Below are 12,813 nucleotides of genomic sequence, written 5' to 3' on the forward strand. Positions count from 1 at the left end.
CTTCCTTCCTTCCTCTACTGCCTTCCTTCCTTTCTTACTTCACTTTCTTCCTTCTTCTATCTGTGCTTCCTTCCTTCCTTCCTTCCTTCCTCTACTGCCTTCCTTCCTTCTTTCCTTCCTCTACTGCCTTCCTTCCTTTCTTACTTCACTTTCTTCCTTCTTCTATCTGTGCTTCCTTCCTTCCTTCCTTCCTCTACTGCCTTCCTTCCTTCCTCTACTGCCTTCCTTCCTTCCTTTCTTCCTTCTTTCCTTCCTCCACTGCCTTCCTTCCTTTCTTACTTTACTTTCTTCCTTCTTCTATCTGTGCTTCCTTCCTTCCTTCCTTTTTTCCTTTCCCCACTGCCTTCTTTTTTCTATCTCTCCTTCCTTCCTTCCTTCCTTCCTTCATTCATTCATTCCTCCACTGCCTTCCTTCCTTTCTAACTTTACTGCCTTCCTTCTTCTATCTCTCCTTCCTTCCTTCCTTCCTTCCTTCCTGTCCATCTGTCCTGCTTTTCCATTTTCAGACCACCAGCAACAACAAGGATTCCAACGTCCAATACGCAGAGCTGGACACTTCTGTTCTGACAACTTCATCACCCAATCATAGGACCTCCGTTCCTGCTGGTGGAGATCTGGTTGAGTACGCAACCATCCAGGCTAACGTATGTTAGCCGCACCACACTGTCAGCCTTTCTCCCTTCAGATGCTGTCCTCAAGGTATGTACAACAACTCCTCCCTTCTCTACAGTGCAATGTTGGGTGCTGTTCTTCTTCTCTCTCAGATGTCTCCTCCATCCTTCCCTTCTGTTTTCCTGCCAGGGATGTGGATGGTCCTAGTAACTGGATAGTTCCAAATTACCTTGGAATTGTTGGTACAAAGCAAGCCAAAGCAGGCCATAGATTCATTTTCTGCTTTAATCAGGTGGTCACTTGCCTTCATTTATACCATAGAGAAGAAGACGAGCAACAAGGAGGACAGGAGATTAAAGCTAGTGAGGACCAAGAAACCACAAAATAAACATGAGCTCAGTAGCATCTTCAAGATGAGCCAGTGTTGGTGAGATAAGGCTTTTGACCTGATAAAGTTGGGTTAGCTTAGAAGATGCTACCAGACTTCATATCTGTTTCTTCTGCAAAAAAATTAGCAAGGGGTTTAGCAAGCCTGGTGGCCCAAGGAATTAGATTGTGAGTAGGGGGTAGCTTTAGTGGGAGGACAAAACTATATTGGGAAGCCCAAAAGGATTGGGATCCCTGATCTAGTTTCTGTGGTTTTCAGAACCAGAGATACTAGATCAGGGTCAGAAGAGATCTGGAGAAAGAGCATAATATCTTGCTTCAGATTTATTGCATCCACCCATGTTTTATAATTTCCATCCATCCAGGAAGGAAGAGACGCTATCATTTTGCTTTGACATGACTTGGAGACCTGGATAGTTTGATTCTTCTTGCAGCTTTGGCAGGACATCAAGCTCTGAAGGAAGACATCTCAGGAACTTAGAGAGATGCTTTGGTGGTTCTACTTGAGCAGTGAGGTTGCATAGCTCATTTTAAACCTGGGGTGCTTGGCCAGGTCTTGAATTTATGTCCTTTTATTCAGGTGTAAGGATAATGCACTTGGGGAAAAGGAATCCTCAATCTGAGTATTGCATTGGCAGTTCTGTGTTAGCGAAAACTTCAGAAGAGAAGGACTTAGGGGTAGTGATTTCTGACAGTCTCAAAATGGGTGAGCAGTGTGGTCGGGCAGTAGGAAAAGCAAGTAGGATGCTTGGCTGCATAGCTAGAGGTATAACAAGCAGGAAGAGGGAGATTGTGATCCCCTTATACAGAACACTGGTGAGACCACATTTGGAATACTGTGTTCAGTTCTGGAGACCTCACCTACAAAAAGGTATTGACAAAATTGAACGGGTCCAAAGACGGGCTACAAGAATGGTGGAAGGTCTTAAGCATAAAACGTATCAGGAAAGACTTCATGAACTCAATCTGTATAGTCTGGAGGACAGAAGGAAAAGGGGGGATATGATCGAAACATTTAAATATGTTAAAGGGTTAAATAAGGTTCATGATGGAAGTGTTTTTAATAGGAAAGTGAACACAAGAACAAAGGGGTTAGTTGGGGGGAAGATCAGAAGCAACGTGAAAAAATATTATTTGACTAAAAGAGTAGTAGATCCTTGGAACAAACTTCCAGCAGACGTGGTTGGTAAATCCACAGTAACTGAATTTAAACATGCCTGGGATAAACATATAAACATAGTCTGCGGAGAGGGGCGGCATACAAATCTAAATAATAAATAAATAAAGAAATAAAGAAATCCTAAGATAAAACATAGGAAATAGTATAAGGGCAGACTAGATGGACCATGAGGTCTTTTTCTGCCGTCAGTCTTCTATGTTTCTATGTGATGTGAGATAAGGTGGTACAGCCAGGTGGTGTTCCATCAGCCCACATCAGGAATGTGGGAGAACATCTGAAGGAGGACAAAGGAATTTATTGAGTTTATTGCAATTCAAGCTTGAGAATTGGGTTGATTTTCTCAGCTAATCCTTAAAGACCCTTGGAGTGATTGGAAAGGTGCTCATGATTAATCAGGCAGATTAATCAGGCACACGTACACTTTCACACGGAAAGAAGAATGTGTGATGGCTAATAAGCCATTATTTTTCTTTAAAAAAGCCTATTCTGATTCGGAAGAGAAACCAGGACACCATTTCCAGAATGGTTCTAAAAATAAGCTACGTAGAACGCTTCCTCCGTTCCTCCAAATCATTGCTAGTCAGGTGAAAGTTTGTGAAATTAATTCATTGGTTAATCCTTTTTTTAATGGGTTGGGTAAAAGGAAAGAGAAATCTTCAACAAGCTGTGGTTTTTTTCAGACCCTTCCGATAATTGTTTTTAGGAGACAAGGAAGAAATATAAGAGGCGTATATAAGAGTGTCGCTGATTGCAGTTTCTTTTCAATGCATCCCTTTCTGGAGACCTTGGAGTGCAATGCCCATGATTTTCAACAGGATTGATAGGGATTGTAGTCTCCCTATACACATACACATAAAGAGAGGGGGGAGGGAAGGAAGGAAGGATGGAGGGAGGAGAGAAGGAGGGAGAGAGAGAGAGAGAGAGAAAGAGAGAGGGACAGAGGCAGACAGACAAACAGAGACAGAGGAAGACAGAGAGAGAGGGACAGAGAGAGACAGAGAGAGTGTCCATAGACAATGCTAGGGTGCTGGTTCAAATTTATTGCATATTCTCCATAATTTGGTTGTCCATCCTTCTCTCTGGAGATGATTTTGCCAAAACCTTGGTTGACCCCAATAAAGATCACACCTCTGGTAGTCTCAGGGTCTTTGATAATATCATAGGCGCTGGAAGGGTCTTTGGAACCATTTGATACTAGATATATAGTAGAGAGAGGGAGGGGAGAGAGAGAGATGGAATGAAGGAAGGAAAGAAAGAAGGAAGGATGGATAGGTAGGTAGGTAGGTAGATGATAGATAGATAAATAGATAGATAGATGGATGGATGGATATAGATGGAATGAAGGAAGTAAATAAGGAAGGGTGAATAGATAGATTGGTAGGTAGATGATAGATAGATAGATAGATAGATAGATAGATAGATAGATAGATAGATAGATATGGAATGAAGGAAAGAAAGAAGGAAGGTTGGATGGATGGATGGGTGGGTGGGTAGGTAGGTAGATGATAGGTAGGTAGGTAGGTAGGTAGAGATGGAATGAAAGAAAGAAGGAAGGTTGGATGGATGGATGGGTGGGTGGGTGGGTGGGTGGGTGGATGGATAGGTAGATAGGTAGATAGATAGATAAGATAGGTAGGTAGGTAGGTAGGTAGGTAGATGATAGATGAAATATATATGTACGTACATACATACATACATACATACATACATACATACATACAGTCTGGGAGGCATCAAAGCCAAGTTGGCTGTTGGACCTTAGATCAAACCCAAATTCTCATATGCTTCCGGCTAAGGGCTTTAGCTAAACCAGCATTGGCAGCTTTCAGATGGATGGCCTCCAACTCCCAGAATTCCCCAGCCAGCAAATGTCCCCGGAGACTTTGGGAAGACCGACATGGGAGGTGAGCTCACCCACCAGAAGAATCCTCTTAGGGTCCTCCATGCCCCAATGCAGCCTTTCTCTCGCCTGTCAGCTAGCATTGGGCCCACCTCTCTAACTCAAGTGATGCCCCCCACTCTACAAATGAGGAGGGGAGTCCTCCTCTCCCCCCACGTCCCTTCTCCATCCCTCCTGTATTTCTTTTCCTCCCATTGGGAATTTGCCCTTCACGAAGTTGATAAAGTCTTCTTAATCTACCTTGGGAGGTCTTTTTTTTAAAAAAAAAATTAAGCGATTGCAGTTTTTTTATCGTCGTCTTCATCGTCAGAGAGGGATGCTTTTTTTATTTTTTATTATTATCCATGAAAGGATGCTAATCCTGCCAAATCCACATTCCAGCAAATCTCCCAGCTTCTCTGAAAATAAAGCCTGTCAGATGACACTTTGAAAATGTAATCTGGTTGCAGCAAGATTTCTTGGACGGAGGCACAATTTTGCAAACGCCTTTTTTTTTTTGGTATTGTTATTATTATTCCTCCTGCTTTTCCCTGGAGGGGTTTTTTAGTCGTGTGGACTGTAGAGACTTTAGACCCCTGAAGAGTTGTGGACAGCTTGATAGATGTCCAGAGAAGATGAGAGGGGCTGAAGAAGATGCAGGGGGTCCTCAACTGACACAACCACAGCTGAGCTCAAACTTTCCATGGTTCAGTGAGAACTTGGTGACGTTTTGTCTCATTGGATGACCCCTTGGTGTCTCAGTTATGAAGTGAACCAATTGCAATGGATCAGTTAGTAACCTGGTTGTTAAGTGAATCTGGTTTGGATCTCAACTCTAGAACTGAATTTCCATGGGTAAGAAAACAGCCCGTAGAAGGAGTTGGGCTCATAAGAACATTAGAAGAGCCGTGCTGAATGGGGCCAAAGCCCATTGAGTCCAGCATTCTGTGTCCCACAGTGGCCCACCAATTGTCCATGGGGATCCTGAGCAGAAGGAGAAGGCAAGACCCTTCCTTTCCCTTGACACCCAACAAATGGGACCCAAGGGAACCCTGCCTCAACTCAAAGAGAGAGAGAGAGGAAGGAAGGAAAACAGAGAGAGGAAGGAAAGAAGGAAGGAGAAAGAGAGACAGGAAGGAAGGAAGGAAGGAAGGAAGGAAGGAAGGAGAAAGACAGAGAGAACATAAGAACATAAGAAGAGTCCTGCTGAATCAGGCCAAAGCTCATCGAGTCCAGCATTCTGTGGCCCACAGTGGCCCACCAATTGTCCATGGGGATCTTGAGCAGAAAGAGACGGCAAAACCCTCCCTTTCCCTTGACCCCCAACAAATGGGACCCAAGGGAACCCTGCCTGCTTCAACCAACATAGAGGCGGCACTTGGACATCCCTTTCAATAACCACCAATACACTTGGCATCCATGAATCTGTCTAATCCTGTCTTGAAGCTATCAAGGCTGACAGTTGTCACAACCTCTTCTGGAAGGGAATTCCATCAACCAAGGACCCTCTGGGTGAAGAAATATTACCCTTTATTGGTCCTCACTTTCTTACCTGTGAGCTTTAGGGAGGGGCCCCTTGTCCTAGTATTGTGTGATAGAGAAAATATTTTTTCTCTATCCATCTTTTCTATCCCATGCATGATTTTATACACTTCAATCAAGTCACCCCTTAAAGGTCATCTTTCAAGGCTGAAGAGACCAAGGCATTACGTAAGTGCTCCATTTCCTTGATCCTTCTTGCTGCCTCTTTTTTGCACCTTTTCCAGTTCCATTCTATCCTTCTTGAGGTGCGGTGACCAGAACTGTACACAGGACTCCAAATGTGGTCTCACCATCGATTTGTACAGAGGCAATACAACGCTTGCCGACCAATGAGGATTGGTTGAAATTTGCCATTGTAGTTGCCCTCCACGAGTAAATAAAAGGTTGCTAAGTTGAAGGCTACCTTCTAAAACCCAAGAACTGCACCTGTTGCTCATGATTAGTTCTCAGTAAGTAGAGACTTACTTTCACAGTATTAATAGTATTAAGCATTATTAAGCCTTAATTAGCTTTAATGCATGGCGTTTTTGTTGGTGTTGAAATTTCTTAGTGGAATCAATTTGTCAAATGTTCTTTCTCTTCCTTGCTCTTTAGCAGGGGGGCCTGGGTCTTTACCAATTGAATAAAGAGGGGTGGGGTTTTTTCTGTCCCAAAGGTGTTTTCTTTCATAAGGCAACTGGCCTTTTTTGAATAATAATAATAATAATAATAATAATAATTATTATTATTATTATTATTATTATTATTATTATTATTATTATTATTATTATTATTATTGAGGATTCAGGGCAGTTTAAAACAATAATTATAAAACAATATAATCAGAATAAACATGTCATGATAATAATAATATAAAGAAAGGGATAAGGCCAATGAAGACATAAAGAAGAAATTGTCTAGAACTCTGACCTGTCTGGGATTATGAATAAGAAAGAATTGAGGGAAGGGAGGGGGAGGGTTAAGGGTGAAAAGTAAGAAAATAAAAATAATTTTAAAAAAAAGATAATAAAAAATATTTCATAATAATTGTTAGTACAAGGTACATGGTTGTTAGGGTTTGCCATTGTAAACTACCTATTGTAGTCTCTTGTACTATCACTTTAAATATTTTGGGCTGGTTCGCCATAAGAGGGCGCCAGTACTCCTTCCCTCAATGATGCTTTAAGGCTCATTCACTTTTGCTTTGCCTTGAGGGGGGAGTGTATTTGCTTAGTGCTTATTATATTGGATGGCTTAGTGCTGGTTATGGATTGTTTCTGTTTGGTATATATGTAAATAGTACTTACTAAGCATAACTAAGTCTGTGTCTTTTTTCTTTGGCTTTACCACACATCCACACTCTGTTAAAATTCTCTGCTCAGTGTATGTCAAAGGTCTCATAGCCTGGCTATACCGAGACATACCAACAATAATGAATAAAGAAATTTCCTAATAAGGAAAAAAAAACACAATTTCATCATAGCAAAAAACCGACAATACCACCCCCGGCTCACTCCTGTCCCAAGTCAATCCAGGAAAGAGAATTCTGCAAAGAATTTGGAGGTTCCCTTTCGCTCATTGGGAGCCTAGGGTTAGGGTCAAGGGGCGCGAACCCAAGAGAGCTTTTTCGGGAACTTAACCTAACAAGATCTTTTTAAGGGAAACCCGCCAATCCACTAAGAACACGCCTACGACTTTTTGACATCCCATTTGAAATTCTAATAGAAAAGAGATAATTGGGTCTTTACATGAGCTAAAGATCATAAGGGAAGAAAACGAAGGGGGGGGGGAGAGACATTTGGTGCCGGCTAAATTTAATTATCTCATTACCTGTAATTTAAGTTCAGATTTTGTTAGCTGGTGAATGAGACTCCTGGAACTTCAGGGGCACACCAGTTGGCAGTTATTATTAATAAATTTCGAATCATCTCTCTTCTGCCCCCCTCCCTTTCTTCTGTCAATCTCTTGGACATGAATTGCCATTCCTTTCAGAGAACGGTTGGGAAAATGGGGAAAAAAAGACAGATGGTAAGAAACCCAGGCCAATTCTAAGCACCCCCCAGTCCAGTGTTGCAACCTGGAGCAGAGAACTTGAAGGGTCAGAGGCCTTTGGTTTTGCACTTCTCTTGTGATGGCCAATGAGTGATGGTCAACACAGTTAAAGAGGTCATGCCTCTTGCACTTCCAAAGAAATATTCTTTTTTTCCCTTCTGCCTCTGTTTTAGGATTAGGTTAATTAGGTCCGTAAGAGCCTTAAAACCTTTTCTATGTCACCAGACATGGGGTAACTAGTGTATCCCCCCCTGACCATTGAAAGTTATGTGTGGTTATGATTGTGTAGTATGTTTTTAAGGTAATGGGTTTTATAGTTTTAATTATTAGATTTGTATCTGTATTGTTCCATTGTTGTTGTGAGCCGCCATGAATCTTCGGAGAGGGGTGGCATACAAGTCTAATAAATTATTATTATTATTATTATTATTAGTAGTAGTAGTAGTAGTAGTAGTAGTAGTAGTAGTAATAATTCTTGAAGCTATTTTGGCGATGTTGTTGCAGTGGGCTTTGGCACTCTGGTCATTTGATAAGAGTATTCCAATTTTAAGTTGGCATCTTTACGACCTGATTCTGGAGAATTCTGGGAATTGATCCACAGCTCACATTAGAGAAACATCTTTCAGCTGTGGCGAGGGGGGAGTTTGCCCAGGTTCGCCTGGTGCACCAGTTGCGGCCCTATTTGGATCAGGAGTCACTGCTCACAGTCACTCATGCCCTCGTCACCTTGAGATTCGACTACTGTAATGCTCTCTACATGGGGCTACCTTTGAAAAGTGTTTGGAAACTTCAGATCGTGCAGAATGCAGCTGTGAGAGCAATCATGGGCTTCGCTAAATATGCCCATGTCACATCAACACTCCGCAGTCTGCATTGGTTGCCCATCAGTTTCCGGTCACAATTCAAAGTGTTGGTTATGACCTATGAAGCCCTTCATGGCATCGGATCAGAATATCTCCGGGACCGCCTTCTGCCACACAAATCCCAGCGACCGGTTAGGTCCCACAGAGTTGGCCTTCTCCAGGTCCCGTCGACTAAACAATGTCATTTGGCGGGACCCAGGAGAAGAGCCTTCTCTGTGGCGGCCCTGACCCTCTGGGACCAACTCCCCCCAGATATCAGAGTTGCCCCCACCCTCCTTGCCTTTGGCAAGCTCCTTAAAACCCACCTCTGCCGTCAGGCATGGGGGAATTGAAATTTCCCTTCCCCCTAGGCTTATAGAATTTATACATGGTATGCTTGTATGTATGATTGGTTCTTTAAATTGGTTTTTTTAGATTATTTTTAATATTAGATTTGTTCACATTGTCTTTTTCATTGTTGTTAGCCGCCCCGAGTCTTCGGAGAGGGGCGCCATACAAATCTAATAAATAAATAAATAAAGTCTTAAATTTGCCAAGTTTGGGGATCCCTGCTCTAGAGGAGGTCTTTTCCTTTCAATTGATGAGTCCGCAAAATAATAGCTTTGTTGATGGCATGGGACCAGAATATCTCAGCGACCGCCTTCTGCCGCATGAATCACAGCGACCGGTCAGGTCCCACAGAGTTGGCCCCCTCCAGGTTCTATCAACCAGACAATGTCGTTTGGCAGGGCCTAGGGGAAGAGCCTTCTCTGTGGCGGCCCCGGCCCTCTGGAACCAGCTCCCCCCGGAGATTCGTACTGCCCCCACCTTCCTTGCCTTCCATAAGAGTCTGAAGACCATTAGATCCTTGCCCCCTGCCCAAGGAATGTGTTGAGAGACTGTGGTGTGGGTGGAATGATTGGTTTTTTACAGGTTTTGGGGGGGGGTGTTTCTAGATTTTTAATTAGTTAATTGGATTACATTATGTATTGTTAGCCGCCCCGAGTTTATGGAGAGGGGCGGCATACAAGTCTAATAAATAGATAGATAGATAGATAGATAGATAGATAGATAGATAGATAGATAGATAGATGATAGATAGATAGATAGATAGATAGATGATAGATAGATAGATAGATAGATGATAGATAGATAGATGATAGATAGATAGATGATAGATAGATAGATAGATAGATAGATAGATAGATAGATAGATAGATAGATAGATAGATAGATAGATATTTTATATGTTGTGAGCTGCCCCGAGTCTGAATATCACCTGGTTGATGGAAATCTTTGAATTAGTGACCTGATTTGTGTTGTAGGAGATATTTTTGAGCAAGTGTAAACTGATGTGCTTGGATTTGTTTGGACTTTGGATAGAGCAGACAACTTTCCCCCTCTGTTCTTTCTATAGACTTCTTTCAGAAGCTCTCAAGATCCAATTTGAAGTTTTTAAGACATGAATGCTGAATGGAAAGGGCTTCGCACACTCCATTAGAGTTACAGCTTTCCTGTCTTATTTCACCCTAAATAACCGATGCAACAGATTGTAGAAGAGATAAAACAGAGTCGGTTTATTTGTAGACATGATTGCCTTTTGGAGTGAAATCAATACAAAAACACAATATTGCTGGGCATTGTGGCCCAGACAGTTTTTGCTCGGTTATTTTCTTTCTTTGTAAAATAACATTTCTTGGTTAATGTTAGGATGCGTCCAAACCCAATTAAAACAGCCCCCTTCCAAATGTAAGACGTACAGCAAAGATTCTGCCACTATTTTGCTACCTATGAAAAGCATTCGTGGGTTGAATTTGATTTAGCTTTACTAGATAAGTGGTCAAAGCAATGGAAACTGCAATTTAATGTTTCCAAATGAAAAATAATGCACTTGGGGAAAAGGAATCCCCAATCTGAGTATTGTATTGGCAATTCTGTGTTAGCAAAACCTTCAGAAGAGAAGGATTTAGGGGTAGTGATTTCTGTCTCAAAATGGGTGAACAGTGCAGTCAGGCGGTAGGGAAAGTGAGTAGAATGCTTGGCTGCATAGCTAGAGGTATAACAAGCAGGAAGAGGGAGATTGTGATCCCGTTGTATAGAGCGCTGGTGAGACCACATTTGGAATACTGTGTGACCTCACCTACAAAAAGTTATGGATCAAATTGAACAGGTCCAAAGACAGGCAACAAAAATGGTGGAAAGTCTTAAACATCAAACTTATCAGGAAAGACTTCATGAACTCCATCTGTCTAGTCTGGAGGACAGAAGGAAAAGGGGGGGGCAGGATCAAAACATTTAAATATGTTAAAGGGTTAAATAAGGTTCGGGAGGGAAATGTTTTTAATAGGAAAGTGAACACAAGAACAAGGGGGCACAATCTGAGGTTAGTTGGGGGAAAGATTAGAAGCAACGTGAGAAAATATTATTTTACAGTAGATGCTTGGAACAAACTTCCAGCAGACGTGGTTGATAAATCCACCGTCACTGCATTTAAACATGCCTGGGATAAACATATATCCATCCTAAGATAAAATACAGGAAATAGTATAAGGGCAGACTAGATGGACCATGAGGTCTTTTTCTGCCGTCAATCTTCTATGTTTCTACGTTTCTATGAATTTTCAAGCTCCAAGCTTGCAAGTTTTAAATGCAAGTTTTAGGCAGAGGCTCATCCTGACTTCTAATCATCTGGAACGCCCGTGATTGATGTCCAACATGCTCTATCGGGCTTCATTCTTCTAAGGACATTGAATAGCAAATCCTGTCCAGATGCATGACAGTTGTTGGGTCTCAAAGCCTCACTGCACGTAAACCCAAGTGGAAGACATCAGCAGATAGCAAGCTCAGCATGGAGAATTAATCCTCTGCGCGACAAAACAACTCACTAACCAGTATTTCGCTTGGCTGCGATTGGCAATGGGTTTTTGCCAGTTTCTGTCATTTAATTGCTGCTTTCCGGGCCAAAAAAAACCCCAAACTCCTCACTGGAAAAAATACCGTAGTTTTTGGAGTATAAGACCCACCGGAGTATATGACACTCCTTACTCTTATTTGCAATGGCTAAGTTAAAAAATGATCCCAACTCTGAATCTGGTCACATGGTGTCTCGACTTACAACTGCTATCACTGTAATGGCTGTAATTCCAGGGCTGAATTACAATTGCAAATTGAGGATTACTTGTAATCCAGGATGCATAGAAATTTATTTCATTTTTCCCCTGTATTTACCGCTGGTGCAGGGAAAGGAATAGCAATTTGCGCTGGTTATACAGAGCAATTTCCCCAGTTCTCATTTGTAACCGTTTTTGCCAAAATTGACCTCCTAATAAGCCATCGATGGATCTAGCGTGCAACCCTCCCCAACCTCATCTCCTACCGTCCTTTATTCTTTTTACTCTATTTCAACCCAAAGAAGGCATCTCTCTCTCCTTCCTCTCCCTCTTCCTTCCTTCCTCCTCTCCCTCTCCTCCCTCTCTCCCTCTTCATTCCTCCATCCCTTCCTTCTCTTCTACCTCTCTCCCTAATCCACTTCCTCCCTCCCTCCTTTCCTCCCTCTCTCTCTCCCTTTCCCTCTTCCTCCCTCCCTCCCTTCCTTCTCTCCCTCCCTCTCTCCCTCCCTCTTCCTTCATCCCTCCCTTCCTTCTCTCCCTCCCTCTGTCCCTCTGTCCCTCCCTCCCTCTCTCTCCCTTTCCGTCTTCCTCCCTCTCTCCCTTCCTCCTCTCCCTCTCTCTTCTCACTTCCTTCTTACCTTCCTTCCTTCTCTCCCTCTCTCTCTCACTTTGTCTTTTCCTTCCTCCTTCCCTTCCTTCTCTCCTTCCCTCTCTCTCTTCCTCCTTTCCCTCTCTCTCCCTTTCCCACTTCCTCCCTCCCTTCCGTCTCTCTCCCACTCTCTCTCCCACACTTTTCCTCATCCTTCCTCCCTCCCTTTCTCCATCCCTCCCTTGCTGCACTCCTCTCTCCCTCCCTCTCTTTCTTTCTCTCTCTCTCTCTCAAAAGCCCCAATGAGTTCTTGCATTCGCTTGGCTTAGCATGGCCCTCAATAAATCAAGAATGACATTTTGTTTCTCAGAGGGTGGATTTCATGTTGCATTTTTATTTATCGCCCTCCTCAAAGAAAATCATCATAAAACATTTAGTTTGGAACGGGGCAATCCGTATAGGCGGTTTTTGGGGCTTTTTCTATTATTTTTGCTGTTACTCCAGGTTTTCCCACCAAAGAAAAGAGAATTGAAGATTTTAATGGCAGGCAAAGCCTTGAAGGGAAACTTCTAAAGTGCTCCGAATACAGAGATAGGTGTGATGTTCAGCCAACAAGATTAACCACTAAGCAGCCACTTTTG

The 12,813-nt window shown here is 42.6% G+C and overlaps 1 protein-coding gene across 1 annotated transcript in view; it reads left to right on the plus strand.

Moving 5' to 3' along the window:
• The window catches only part of NECTIN1 (nectin cell adhesion molecule 1), a 207,571-nt gene that overhangs the window by 188,194 nt on the left and 6,564 nt on the right, over nucleotides 1-12,813 (plus strand). The window contains exon 9 of the mRNA XM_070765956.1: nucleotides 507-699. Coding sequence (XP_070622057.1) covers nucleotides 507-653 — 147 coding nt within the window. The 3' untranslated portion in view covers nucleotides 654-699. The remainder of the gene's footprint in view (nucleotides 1-506; nucleotides 700-12,813) is intronic.

This window comes from Erythrolamprus reginae, chromosome 12, assembly GCF_031021105.1.
Source record: "Erythrolamprus reginae isolate rEryReg1 chromosome 12, rEryReg1.hap1, whole genome shotgun sequence".
Taxonomy (NCBI): domain Eukaryota; kingdom Metazoa; phylum Chordata; class Lepidosauria; order Squamata; family Dipsadidae; genus Erythrolamprus; species Erythrolamprus reginae.